Consider the following 14190-nt stretch of genomic DNA (forward strand, 5'->3'; position numbering starts at 1 on the left):
TAAATCTCTATTGCCCTCCCTCCCTGCTCCCCCTTCCCCCCCCCCCCCCCCAAGCCAGTATTCAGAAACTGGAAAGCTCTCAAGCTGATACGATCAATTAAAACCGGAACAGACTACCTTTCCTGCATAAGGCACAAACCCCAAAGCCCCAAAGGTCAAGACAGTTCTGCTGTTGAGGAACAACTGAGGTACACCACACTCCCCTCCTTCCCTATTCTACCCCTGATAGCATCAGTCCTGCATGTTTCTGTATAACTTTTCACTTCCCAGTGTCTCTCTGTACCCTTTCAATGTTTAATTCCAACACATACTCATTTCTGCCTTTTCTGCAGCTTGCATCTACGATCCTCAAGTGCACAGGCATATATCCATTTTCTTCCTGTAGCCGTTCTACCCCCATGCCTGCTCTTGCTCCTGTTCAAGATGCATTTAAAGGAAAAAAAAAAATCTCTTTCCCTAATTCATTTCACCCTGACCACAGAAACTAGCTTCCCACAAAATCATTAAGTGTGGCTGGCTGTTCAATTTGTTCTGTCACACTCAGCCACAACTAGACTCAATAATGTGTATGCAGGTCTCTAGAAACAACTGCTTGGTCTGGCAGTTCCACCTCCCCCTGATAAAGTTATCTCCAAGTCAAAACAGGAACTTCTTTTCAAAGGCACAACAAAATACTTGCAGCTTGTTTTACCTCTGACTCAAGGTATTTTGCTAATAACCTCACAAGAGAGAGCAAGCCTTCCCTTCCTCCCTATCTTGCAGGATAAAAAGAAGTACTCCACAAGGATTTGAGAACTGAAGTGTTCAAAGTCTCCAAGTATGTGGGCAAGTGGCACACACCGAGACTTGTGAGCAGTCTAGCAAAACCAGCATCTGCCTTTGCCACATTTCAAATAAAAGGAGCAATTTAAGAGGATCCAAGCTGTTCCCATCAAAATCCTCTTGCAATCAGCTATGCTACTGAGGTTTCTACTTTGCTTAATGAGAATTTTTATAACTGAAACTTCAGTTTAGGCATGTGTTTAGGGAAGTTAAGTTATATTGGAAGGTTATAGAGGAATAGAATGGCTTAGCTTGGAAGAGACTGTAAAGTTATTGTCTAGTTCCAGCCCCCCTTGTCACAGGCAGGGACACCTGCTACTAGATCAGGTTGCTCCAAGTCCTGTCCAGCCTGGCCTTGAGCACTGCCTGGGATGGGGCAGCCACAGCCTCTCTGGACAACCTGTGCCAGCGCCTCACTGTAAAGACTTTCTTCCTAATATTCCTAATATCTAATCTAAATCTACCCTGTTTTCCATTCCATCCTGTAGCCATTCCCCCTTGTCCTATCACTATATGCCCCTCTTCAGATTTCTTGTTGACCCATTTTAGGAATTGGAAGCTGCTTGAAGGTCTCTGCAGAGTAGTCTCTTCTCCATGTTGAAGAAGCCCAACTCTCTTAGCATGCCTTCACAGAAGAGGTGCTCCAGCCCTCAGAACACCTTCATGGCCGCCTCTGGACTCACTCCAACAGCTCCACATCCTTCTTATGTTGGAGTGCCCACAGCTGAACAACCAGAGCTTCACTACATATTTGACAGAAACCATTTGTTTACAATTATATGAACTTACCAGCTAAGTATAAACATATAAAAACAGGAGGACTTGGTTATTGTCTGTAGGCTATGCTACAAATACACTGTTCCTCAATGATGATCACTTCAGTTACATCCCACGTCAACAGCCACAGGTGAACTGCCTCAGTGTTCCACATGCCACTAGAGGCTATTGCAACATTGACTCTCATTATCTTGTAGAGGACCCACTGTCCAAAATGGTCCAGTGGCACATTGCACAGCTGCAACATGTGTGGAGCTTTTTTCATGCCAAGAGGTGAGCTTGAAGTACTGTTTCATGACAGCAGTATAGTTCAGAATCTCATAAAAATGTCCAAAAGCCTAGCTTATACTTTCACAACTCTAACTTCTTTTAAGTAGACTTACTATTTACAGTAGTCATGTTTCAGTCCTACAGTCAGTGACAATCTTAAGCAAGCTCTGCTTCACGTTTTGTGACGTGACTAGTTTGTAACAAAAGCTAGTGCAAAAATAAATTGGCATTCGGACTCATCTCTTGACATGGTACAAAGGCTTAAAAGGTTCACACTTAACTTCAATGGGCCCCACAGGACTGAAAAAGCTCCCCTGTAAATTCTGATCCAGCTGGTGTATTCCAACTACCATTTAAAGTCCAGTCACTCTTGCAGATACTGTGACTGCTTAGCCAGAGGTACTAAGTCTAAAAATTACAAACCTCTTAACATGCCAGTCACAAGCACAGTCCTCAGTTATATTTAAAAATCTGCTTTTAACCACCATCAAGACACCAATCAAGACAAGGACTGCATTCATAAGACATAAAACATGCTTGTTACGCTCTGCATCTAAGTCACTTTAGAGACAAAAGACTACTTTAAAGTTTGACTTACCTATCAAAAACAGTTGTTTAAATTTTGTGTATGCTGTCTGGATATCTTGCAGAGAGGGAAGGCTGCTTGACAAGTCATCCATCTTCAGGAGTTCATAGGGAGGTTTGCTAATTGTCTTATAGATTCTAAATCAAATCATCAAGAGATTAAAGCCACCTGCTTCACAAGCCAAATAATACACCAACTATTATTACTGAAGACAAAGTTAATGGGCATGTTTTGGGAAAAAGCTGAATACCAAAGGATATACACTTGGAAAGCTAATGGCCTTCAAGCATTTTTAAATACTGGCTGGAAGCTTGTCTACAAGCTTTTGACAAGTTTTGCCGCTCTTAACTGTTCCACTGATAAAAGATTTGTGCAGTTATGAATATTACAAGCATTACTTTTGCTACTGCTTCTTTAGGGTTGTCTTCACTAAATAACACTAAAATTACTTCACTAACAGGCTGTTTAGAGATGAATCCAGAAAGAAAAGATGGATAGAAACACACAAACCTCGTAGCAGACACTATTTTTCTAGACTTTTACCAACCACTTACATTCCGATACCTAGCTGCTAGGTCTGCTAGCAAAACACATGAGTAAAAGAAAAACAATTTGGACTCAAACAAGACAGTATACCTGCCTTGAACTTCCCTGTGTATCCAATATTTTTTCCCCTAGAAGGAGAGGAAAAAAATAGCAGGCTAGATGAAGCTTTGCATTGGACCCAGAACATCCCCTCTCATTCACTCTCTTGAGCTCAGATGAACATCAGCTTAGTAAATACCTCTGTTGCCATACTGGCTTTCTATTGTCAAGATTTGGGAAAAGCTACCTTAGCTCATGGTTCAGAAGCGAAGCCTTGCAGGCAATGCTATGACAGGACAGAGTACTTTGTTTCTTGTTTGTTGTAGCACCGTAACCTGCTTAAAGTGAGAACTACAGGTTCCATATCAGAAATGCATTTTACTAGACCTAGCGGAAGATGCATCAGATAAGAGAATTAAGGGAAAGCAATCATTTGTCAATCACAATACTTGTTCCACGATGAAGCAAACAGTTTGTGCTAGAAGATCTGGCTCTGAACAGCTTTTTCAATAAAAAGCCATTAATTGTAAACACATGCCATGTGCTTGAGTTCAGACCACTATTACAATGGCACGTTAACACACCCTTTCGGACAATTTGTAGATAAATTTTTAAGCACTAGTGGTTAACCACCAGTACTCCACAGCAAAGAAAACCACCAAAAATGTCCCAAGTTCAGATGGCCCCAGACAAGGGATCAAAATACCAGTTGATACCTTGCTACAGCTTACTGCTAGTTTTACTTATTTTCACATTATGAAATAGCATTACAAAGACTTATAACTCATGTAAACTTCTCCATTTCAGGAGAGACACTTGAAAGCAAATGCAGGAAGGGTCAAAAGCCTTTCCCATGAAAGTATAACTAATTTTGTAAATGAAAGATTTTAAAAGCCTAATCAAGCTATTTTCTGTTAGTTCCATGCAATTAATGGGTTCTTCACCTATAAGGAGAAAGGAGATAGCAGTGAAGCAGTAAAAATTGTACATACCAGCCTGATCTAACAGCTTGCTGCAAGAAGAGAAGTTCTCAAGGACACTCAACAGGTTGGAGAAAGCAGAGGAAAAAAGCCATCTTTTGTTCTTGCAGTAACTCAGCCAGGCAGCTATGCTCCTGCCCTTATGTTAACTTTGGCATTTCTCAAACTGCTGAGCTAATTCAGCTCACTACCTCAGCTGAATCAAACTGCTGTCTGTCATCACATCTGAAAGTAGCAGCAGTGAGCTGTTAGATTGTCTCAGTCATTTCAGGTCACTTTAAAGTTATTTAAGAACATGAATCTAGTTCTCATAAGACAGCAGAGTTCAGAGAAACTTAAAACTCAGTTTGCAAATCCATATTTAGAGATGGGGTCTACACTTCTCTTACTTGCAGACATAATTGAGCCCATCAGCTAATGATATACTAGCTGTACTTAAGAACTATGGGCTTTGGTGCTGCTTTACCTAATAATACACCACCGTTTATACACATTCATCTGATGTGTATTTCCACAAAGCCGCCAGTGACGTTGCAGTCCTGCACAACTGACAGGTGCTGTTACGCCAAGGGATTAAACCCATTCCACTATAGAAAACTACTTTTACATTTAGAACTTGTTTCCTGATGCGTGCAAGCTTAAAGATATAGCATATACGGAAAAAGAGAAGCAAGGTCCATACCAAGCAAAGCGTTGTGGACAGAATAGCTATTACTGACCCATCCAAGAAGGCTTTTTGTGTTTGTGAAGCGATGTCATCCTGTTCTTTGGGAAATGCAGACATTTTGAGAAGAGCAGCACCATTATGGCAAGACCAACACCAAATCTGCAGAAAAACATTGACCAGGTGATGTAAGTTGGTAAACTGCTCTGTACAAAGCATTTCCTAAGTGACAAGTGATGACAAGAAATTTATCTATTCTGTGCTTCATTGAATTTTTGGTGTATTCAGTGAACTCATCAATAGAAGCAAACTGTTACACCTGCACCATGCCTCAATACAGGCATGCCTCGGTATGGTGTTATCACTTGGAAGTTTTAAGTTGAGCTTTACACATGAACAGGTAAATATACAGTGCCAGATTATAGCAGAACATTACTTCCTCTACTTTCTTGTAGGAAAAAAAAAACAAATTGATCATAACATTTATGGCCAAATTATGTGAAAGATAAGCCATAGCAAGATGGCTTTTAGAAATAACTCATATTAGCCATCAGTTTCTCCACGTAGATATAGTTGTGTTTTTCTTATAGTTCAGCCTTGAGATAACTCATAACAAATACACTGTCATGCTTTTCCACAAGTCATGCATAAGGGGTCATCTAGGCACAGGAAATAAGATGCTGAACTTTTTACAACTGAATAAGATTGCATAGTTACAGGTATTACTAGACAGCCTTTAAAGGTCCTTTCCAAACCAAACTACTCTATGATCCCATGAATGCAAGATGCAGTTAAAGAATTGCTTCCATTTCTGTGTAACAGCCACTGTAATTTGCCTGGTTGACTACTGAGAACAAGTGAATCAAACTATTTTGAGTTTCACTATCCTAAAGGACACCTTAGGCAGAACAGTAGAGCACTATCTACTCCATGGGCCAATTAATTTAAATGCATGAAGAGAACATTGTTTTTCTTGGCAAATTTCATGGACATGCCACAACCAATGTAAGCCCTCATAAGGGAAGTTACTTTGCTCCTTGTTTCCATCTACTCTGCTTTACTGGTTCTTGAACTCTGGTACCAGGCAGAAAGGCAAAGCCAGTCTGCTATGAGGTGCAAAACAATATATTTAACTTAATTTTCTGTTGAAACCGGTAGAGCTAGTTTTTCAATTAGGCCACTTCGCTTTGAAAAAGTGATGCATCATCACAGCTACAGTACTTATCAACACCCAAGCTACATAACTAGAAGTATTCAGCTCTACCTGTACATGCATGGTCTTCACCTCAGTATTCAAACAGCATTTGAAGCCCTACATCCTGCCCCAGCTAGATGCCGATCAGTAATCACTCTAATGAAAAACAGACTGATGGATAGAAAGACTACCAGTATATGTAGACTATAGGACACCAGACATCTGATAAGTAAATGTACACTGTGAACCATATGTAAGTTTTGTTTTGTACTGCTTAAGAGAATACAGGCTACTTTGAGTACTTCTTCCACCATCTGTTTCCCCTTCTATAGATGACTAGGTATATGTGTGAGCTATAAAAAACAAGTTTTGAAAATAATATGCACCAATATCCAAAATGCTAGTTGGAATTTTGTCTTCTCAATAAGATTTCTTACCCTCAGCCACACATATATACTTACAGGAATGCCTCTGCCTTCATACTTCAAGATACTCTCTTCAGAAACACATATGGGAACAACAAAATACAAAGGTAGCCTAAGATAACAGAGAAGATTTTTTGCACTTAAGAACTGAACAAAGAACAACCTCAAAGTTCATTTCACTGATGATGAGTGTTCTAGCCCACATTAATTATATATTCACCTTACTGCTACAATAATCTTTCCTACAATATAATTATATTGTCCTCAACACCCTCCCTTTACTTTCAGCTGGATACGGTTTCTTCCAGTCTTGAGCTCTTCATTATTTTCACTGCAACATTACCCACTAAATTGCAGTCTTTCCAAGCCTGCAATTAAGCCCTACATTTAATTGTAACATTGGCTGTTAATACCACCTCAGTTCTCTCACTTGGTTTTTCAAAAAGATTCCTTTTTAGTATTAGAGAACTAGTTCTGTTTCCATGCCTTCTAAGCCATTCACATCACAATTAAAAGAATGTAATTTTATTATGAATTTCCAATATTAACCAACACTACTAATGTTCAAGGCCCAAAAAAGAAACAAAGATAAGTACTTAACCTCAGCTTGGGTCTCTCAAGACAGCTGTACAATAAATATTTAAGACTCCAGTGAAAATTCGTCTTTATTTCCAAGGTCTTTGTAGCCTTTCATGATCGGACTACTAAACAGGAGTACACAAAGCCTTGTATACATCCTAATAGGTTCACCAACAGGTGCTACTAGCTGAACTGGTAGAAGCATACATCTCTAACTTTCTACTAAAGGCAACACAACTTCCATCAGCCCATTCTGCAGACATGCTTTAAACCATTTTTTCCCCACTAGGTCCCACAGGTAAAACAGAAAGTCTCAAGTGCATCTAACTTAAAATTTTACCAGAGTAAAGGTACATGACTGAGAAAATGTCATCCTAACCAGTAAGTAGGACAGAAGTGTAGGTACCAAACCTACGTATTTTCTATTCCTGAACAGCCTGACCTGATGTTGAAGTTAACCCTGCTGGAAGAGGGGTTGTATAAGATCATCTCCTCAGGTCCCAAATCAAAAGTATCCCATAAATCAAAATGGAAACCAGATCCCAAAAGAAAAAAAACCCTAAACAGTTGTACAATGCTCAAAGGTAGCACTGATTTTTTCAAATCTTAATGAGACTTATATCCAAAGCTCACAATTAACCAGGGCAAGCTTACTTTTCAGAGACTCTGTAGCCTTCATTGGTAGTCACTACTTTGTATTTCACATTCCCTTTGGTCCGCTCCAACTCATCACGCCAGTCCTCAAGAGTATCAAACATTACAGTTTGGTTTCTTCCATCTATCAGATATAAAAATGTTAACTTTGCAGACTATCAGGAAATCTAAAAAGAAAGCATTCCTATATCAACTATTTTTCATTAAGATAAGCAAGCAAGACCTCTTATGTACAGAAAGCCAACTCAAAACGCCTTTGTATAACACACTGCTTCTGTCTGATCTTTAACAGCTTATCCTTCTGTCAAATACCACTTTAACTAAAAAATTTAGGAACAGTTTCTCCTACTATTCTTAGAGAACTTTAATACAGTTGAGGTTGTCTTCACTTCCAGCCTAAACCCCAGGATGCTGAGCAGCAAATGCCACTGTATACTAGTGCAGCTGACTGGCATCTAATAGACTTAAATGTAGAATTAGTAATCATACCAAAAGCCCTTCTGCAATTCAGGTATTGCATTTCATTTAAAGTTCATTCTTTTATCATGGATAGGAATTTTGTACTGAATAGAACATTTCAGGCACTGGATAAGAGAAGAAAATTGACTACAGCAATTTAAGTCTCAATCATTTCAGCTGAGAATTTCTGTATTTCTATTTAGCCACCTCAGCAAGAATTACAACAGAAGGCTGATTTAGCCTCAGATCTTGTATAATAGCCATACAATTTATGGAGTAAGTGCAATTGTTTTAGACACCCATCATAATTAAGTTTCCTGCAACATCAGCTAACACGCAAATATCAAACAGAATTTCCACAGAAGGTACAATGGCAAGTTGAAACTTTCCACTTCAACAAGATAAAGTAGATGAAAAATTTATAGCTGGAAACCAAGTATTATTAATGAGCTCTAGGGGACAACTTAAGATTTTAAGAGTATCAGGCCTTAAAAGGCATAAACCCCAATTTCTAAACTCTACTTCGTTTGTCCTGTAACAACTTTATAAAGAGTGAAACTAGGCAATTTTTATTGAAGATAGTTATTACACTATGAAAGAATTCTGGCACAACACTTCAATGCCATTAAGACTAGGCTTCTCCCACATTTACTTTATACCTGAAAAAGCTTACAGTCTTTCTGACATTTGTAGTTCAAACTGAAAACCAGTTACAAATGAAGGCTGCAGGAACTACCCGAGCCAGCAATATGCCCATGCAGCAAAGGCAGACAATGAATTCTTGGGCTGCATTAGGAAATCCATTGCCTGCAGGTTGAATGAGGTGATTGTTGTTCTCAGATCAGCACTGGCAAGACCTTGCCTGAAGCGCTGTGTCCAGGGCTGGGCTCCCCAGTACAAGACAGGCACAGACTTTGCTGGACCAAGTACAGAGTAAGCCCATTATCATCATCAAAGGGCTGGAAGCACTTGGTACAAGGAAAGACTGAGACCTATGATCATTCAGCCTGGAGGAGAGAAGGCTTAGCAAGGGCACAGAGGGCCAATAAATCTTTTCAGTGTGTATAAACACCTGACTGGGGGTGTAAGCAGGGGAGGAGAATAAAGAAGATTGATCTAGATTCAGTTGTATTCAGTGACATGACAAAAGGCATTGTGCACAAGCTGAAGTACAGCAAATCCCATTTAAACATATGCTTTCTCACCATGAGGACAGTCAAATAATGAAACAGGCTGTCTGGAAAGGTTGTGGAGTCTCCTTCCTTGGAGGTGTGTTCAAAACTCAACTGAACATGTCTTGGCAAGTTTGCCACAGTTACTACTACTCTAAAGAGGTGCAGATGGACAGGAACATGACTATATGATCTCCACATGTTTATTTTAACCTCAATGGTTCTGTAATCCCTTAACATATTTTGATAAATGTCTGATGAATTTGGGTACATCAAAACTTCTCATTGTGAAAGGAATAGGTGTTCCTGGTGAATTATGAAACAGGTTCTTAATTCAACATATTGCTATTACTTCGGTTAAAGTCTGAACTTTGAAATGCCAGAAAGTGCACTGACAACTTTTTATCTTAAATTTTGCAGCTTACTATACTACTCAGCCAAGATTGATTAAGTGGGAAGATTATGTAATAAGTTAGCTATAAGAGGAAGTCAAATGTCTAATGAAATCTTGCTATGCAAACCTATGTGCTTTTTTTTGCAGTTGCCTAGGAGAAGCAGATCACTTGCAAATAAGAGCAAAAAGGGAAATACTTTGTCAGATGCCACTGAAAATATAATAATTTAAGAATTAAGAGCAAGACATTTGGTTCACTTCAATAGTAAGTACGAAAAAAACACTCTGATAAAATAAGCAAAACATTTCCTAGATGAGAAAGAAGCTCTGACTCCAGTCAGAGGCACATGAAACACCTTTGCACATATGTAAGCTTTCAATCCAGTGATGCTACTCTTGCTTGGAAAGCTTCTGTGTAACTACATTGAAGGACACAGAAACCAACAGCAGAAATTAAGAGATTTTTAGCGACACATCTAACAATGTATAGCAACAGAAAAATCAACCTTCTGAGGGCCATCTGCCAGCAGAGCAGAGTCACAAACTCAGCTACTAAGCATTCCAGACTGCTTAAGGAACTTACAGTATGCAACAAAGACAAATCAAAAATAGAAAAAACATTTACCTGTGGTTTTGGGGGCAGCTGATGCATAAGAAAACAGAAACAAGCGTTTAAGCAGCTTAGGAGTCTGGCTATGGTGAAGTATACCACTGACAATCTAGGAAAGGACCAAAAATTAGCATCCAAAACCAGGTCAAGACTATCAACATTAAAAAAAAAAACCAACCTTTTTACCAGTCCAGTTTTAAACAAAACTGTTCAATGGGTTCTATTCCCAACAGCTGAAAACTGATTTTTAGAAAACTGTCTCCGCCGCCTGCAAGATACTATACCTACGTGGCTTAACAGCAAGTATTATTATACATGTTTAGCTTCCAGATGATCATTATTTAAATACAGGCAGTAGACTCCTAGTTTGGAGCTCAAATTAACCTGTCAAAAGGACTCTAGTTAACAGGAAACTAACTGTTTTCACGTGAAAAATGCTGAAGTCTAAAATAATAAGGTTATATATCACAAAGAGAACAGCTTCACAAATTTGCCTGAGCTGATTTCATACAGTACTCCCATTTTCTTCAATAAGCCAGTGCATCCGATCTTTAGCTGCTATACATAACAATCTTTAATGAGGAAGGTCAGCTAGAAATCAGTCTTTTTTTTCTCTCAATTGGGAATGATCAGAAAACACATTAATGGATCTCTCAATTAATTTCATCCTTCCCTTACCCTCACAACTAAACTCTCAACACCAAGCTTAAGAAAGAAAAATTAAGTTACTACACTTACTCTTTTCACTTCCTCTTCTTTTGTGTATCTCAGACAGAAATTAAATACCCTAAGGTCTTTACAGTAGATAATTAACTTCTCTGGGTATTTTCTCAGTTGTCCACTTAGAAGTTTCTTTTTCTCATCATAAACTGCAAAATTAAAAAGTCTAAGTAAATACCAGAAAGATTATCTGTTGATAAAGCTACCCCTGCTTGACTCCTCAAATTTTAAAAGAAACTAATTCAAGCCCAAGTGTTAACAAGTAAAAACATACACCCTATAACACACACTGACAAGCTCCTGTGCTAATATACTTTATTTTTCTTAAACCAACTCAAGGTACTTCCTGCAAGGTAGAAAACAAACTTTCATCAAGCCAGCTGCTGAGTGATTATTTGTGTTCACATCCTGACTGTATAGTAAGTTCAAAGTTCTAAGATGCACAAAGAACATATTTTAGTACTTCTTCCCAAAGGAAAGTCAAACTGAGATCCTTCCATGTTCCTAAAAACTACTTATTTTTTTTTTAAGCCACCACAAAGTAAGTCCCCAGGAGAGCCCTTTGTTCACTTCTGTTTGAGTATATATAATTTCAGAACTTCAACTGCTGCCAGCTAGGCCACTGTATACAAGATTAAACAGTGTCTTACAACCAGTTTTCACCAGTCTCTCCCTAGACCACTCCTTCACAAATCCACACCACCATTCATACATATTCTAAATACTCTGACACCTGTCCAAGGTCAGGCGTCTCAATAAAGCCTTTGCTACTAATTACAAATGACCAGCCCCATTCTCATTTAGCTTTTTTAGCAATACAGGCATACCTGTAAACCCTGTTGCAAAACATTCACCAATTTAATTATAAATTAAAACCTCATTTTCTATCTTGTTATTTTGAAGAAACCATGAATCTCGTAAAACAAAGCTCCTTTAAACAAACAAAGCATTGTTTGGGAATTTGCTATCTGTACTGCTCTGCAGTGCTATTGCTCAAATGAAATGAACATCTCCATACTTATACGATTAGTCAACACACTGGAAGATCCTTGTGTACCAACCTTAATCAGAGACTTTCCACAGTACACTCTTCTTCAAAACATGGCATTTTGAAGGTATTGTCTATCCCGACAAGATAATAAAAATGTAGCTTTAAGAAGCGTTAGGGATAAGACTCAGTTTTCTGTATCTCTTATCTGTCATTTTGTCAAATATATCTGAATCTGTCTTTACTAGACTACCCAATCCTGGTCCCTGCCGTGTCCACTCCATCAGATTTCTAATAAGGAAGTACATGTACAAACAGCACAAGACTAAAGACACTTAGAAGTCTGAGGCATGTTAAAACAAAAGGAGAAAGCTGACTTACCTCCATAGATTTGATCTACACATTGCAGGGTTATGTCATTTTCTCCTACAATCTTATTCTTAAATTGCGGCTCCTAGAACATGAAAAAAGTTCTTAGAAATGTTGTAATACTAAACAGTAGCACCTTAAACACAAGTGCATGATGTGTTCAGAACCTATTTTAATGTCAGAACTACTTATTTTACAAGCTGCTAAGGCAGAACACTGACGAACAGTTGTTAAAATACCAACAGATGCAGGTTACACATAGGCATAGTTTATAAACTGCAGATCCAGTTTTGTCTCAGCCATGCTGAAATGTAGATAGAGTTTCATTTTTCAAATAGCTTCAAAGCATAAATTTGTATTGAGAGTTGCTTTTCAAACTAGAATCATAGCAGTAAACAGTAAACTTGATGTAATCCAAGCCCTTTTATGACAAGTTTCCTTGCTATGAGAACCTGGCAGGAAATAGAAAATCTCTTCAAAGAACAAGTATCCCAAGAATATTATACCATAACAGCCATATTTATGAGTTGGTAAATTATTTTATCTACTATTTTGGTAAACTACGTAATTTGGGGCTCCACTCACTTTTAGAATTCCCTGAGTTCAGAGTTTAAAAATGGCATTTGAGTGATGCCACAATTAAACATTGTTACATTATCTATTATTGTTATATATGTATTATTACCAGAAGGTTGATGTACACTACATCAGCAAATTACATTTTACACGAAGACAGCTGTGAACAGATTCAACCACATTCAAGATATTTCCACATCTGTAATACTCTGAAACAGATAGCTAATACTGAACTTCTTTTAATTGAAATACAGTTGACTTAACGTGCTATAAACCCAAGATTTAAAGTTAGTGATGGAACAGAAATTACCATGGTCAACTTCACTATCAACATTAGCACAAATCTCATGTGATCTGTAAAAAGGGCTCTGCAGGTCCAAAAATCTGTATTTGGCTGCTGAAGCCTTAGTGTAACATTTAATCTCCCTGAAACTTTACCTCAAGAAACTTCCAACTACGATCAAATCACTTTCTTCTTCACTGTTAAGATCATATCGAACTTTCCTTCACTTTTATCACCTAAATGGACCAGACTGTTTCAGATACTTAAGTACATCAAAAAAAAGGTGTGGCATTACCAGTCCCCTATGACGGCTCTCTTTGAGCACCTAAACAAAACATTGAATTCACTTTAAGACCTGGCAACTTTTTAACTTTTTAATGTTTGACAGCTCAACAGTATCTGATTTTTAAATTTTTGCAGTCAACCCCTGACTTTGGATGGAATAATTCAGAGCTTTACTGAGCCACACAAACAGTTAAATAGAGCATTTCCACTGAGTAAGAGTTTACTGAGTCTTGTGTAGCCCTGAAATGGTTTTGCAGATATAGCCTAAATTCAGACGCATACTGTACAACATTCACACTTCTGCAGTTTGTGATAGACAAGCAATCAGAAATCAGGTTTAAACAGACCATTACTTTTCAAAACCATTCTTTTAACAATCTTCACAAAATTACCAATGCATAGGATACAAAGAGTTATATAAAATATGTCTAATACAGGCTTGCACTGTTTTTACTTAAATAGTCATGATAGTTGGAGGAAGGATCTGCATAGATCAAGTGGATGCAGACCATTAAAATTAATCTGCACCCATTAAAACTGTTTTTAAAAGCCATATTCATTCTGTATCCTTATATAAGGAATATTTAGTCAGAGATACTACATGTCTTCAGAGCCTATTTGGTCATAATTAGAAGACTTGTCTTCCTACATTATCATCTGAAGCAGAATCATCAAGGAAAGCAATCTTGAAGTTTGTGCACACGAGCTTCCCATAGGTGCCACGGTTTGAGCCATCTTCTTGTATATATTTATATACTGTGCTTGCCTCACAAAGCAGCAGTTCACCTGTACAAAAG

At 38.2% G+C, this 14190-nt stretch overlaps 2 protein-coding genes across 3 annotated transcripts in view; one reads left to right on the top strand and one right to left on the bottom strand.

Moving 5' to 3' along the window:
* The window catches only part of PMAIP1 (phorbol-12-myristate-13-acetate-induced protein 1), a 442512-nt gene that overhangs the window by 297080 nt on the left and 131242 nt on the right, over window positions 1–14190 (top strand). The window lies entirely within an intron of this gene.
* MTMR12 (myotubularin related protein 12) overlaps window positions 1–14190 on the bottom strand; it is a 32660-nt gene that overhangs the window by 8587 nt on the left and 9883 nt on the right. For both annotated transcript variants that reach the window (XM_062612875.1, XM_062612876.1), the window contains exons 3-10: window positions 14043–14179; window positions 12262–12334; window positions 10911–11041; window positions 10188–10281; window positions 7538–7661; window positions 6341–6416; window positions 4740–4846; window positions 2468–2592 (exon numbers count right to left, since the gene is read on the bottom strand). In XM_062612875.1, coding sequence (XP_062468859.1) covers window positions 2468–2592; window positions 4740–4846; window positions 6341–6416; window positions 7538–7661; window positions 10188–10281; window positions 10911–11041; window positions 12262–12334; window positions 14043–14179 — 867 coding nt within the window. The remainder of the gene's footprint in view (window positions 1–2467; window positions 2593–4739; window positions 4847–6340; window positions 6417–7537; window positions 7662–10187; window positions 10282–10910; window positions 11042–12261; window positions 12335–14042; window positions 14180–14190) is intronic.

The sequence above is a fragment of the Pezoporus occidentalis genome, unplaced genomic scaffold (genome assembly GCF_034315485.1).
Source record: "Pezoporus occidentalis ecotype Australia unplaced genomic scaffold, CSIRO_AGI_Poc_V1 ctg162, whole genome shotgun sequence".
NCBI lineage: Eukaryota > Metazoa > Chordata > Aves > Psittaciformes > Psittacidae > Pezoporus > Pezoporus occidentalis.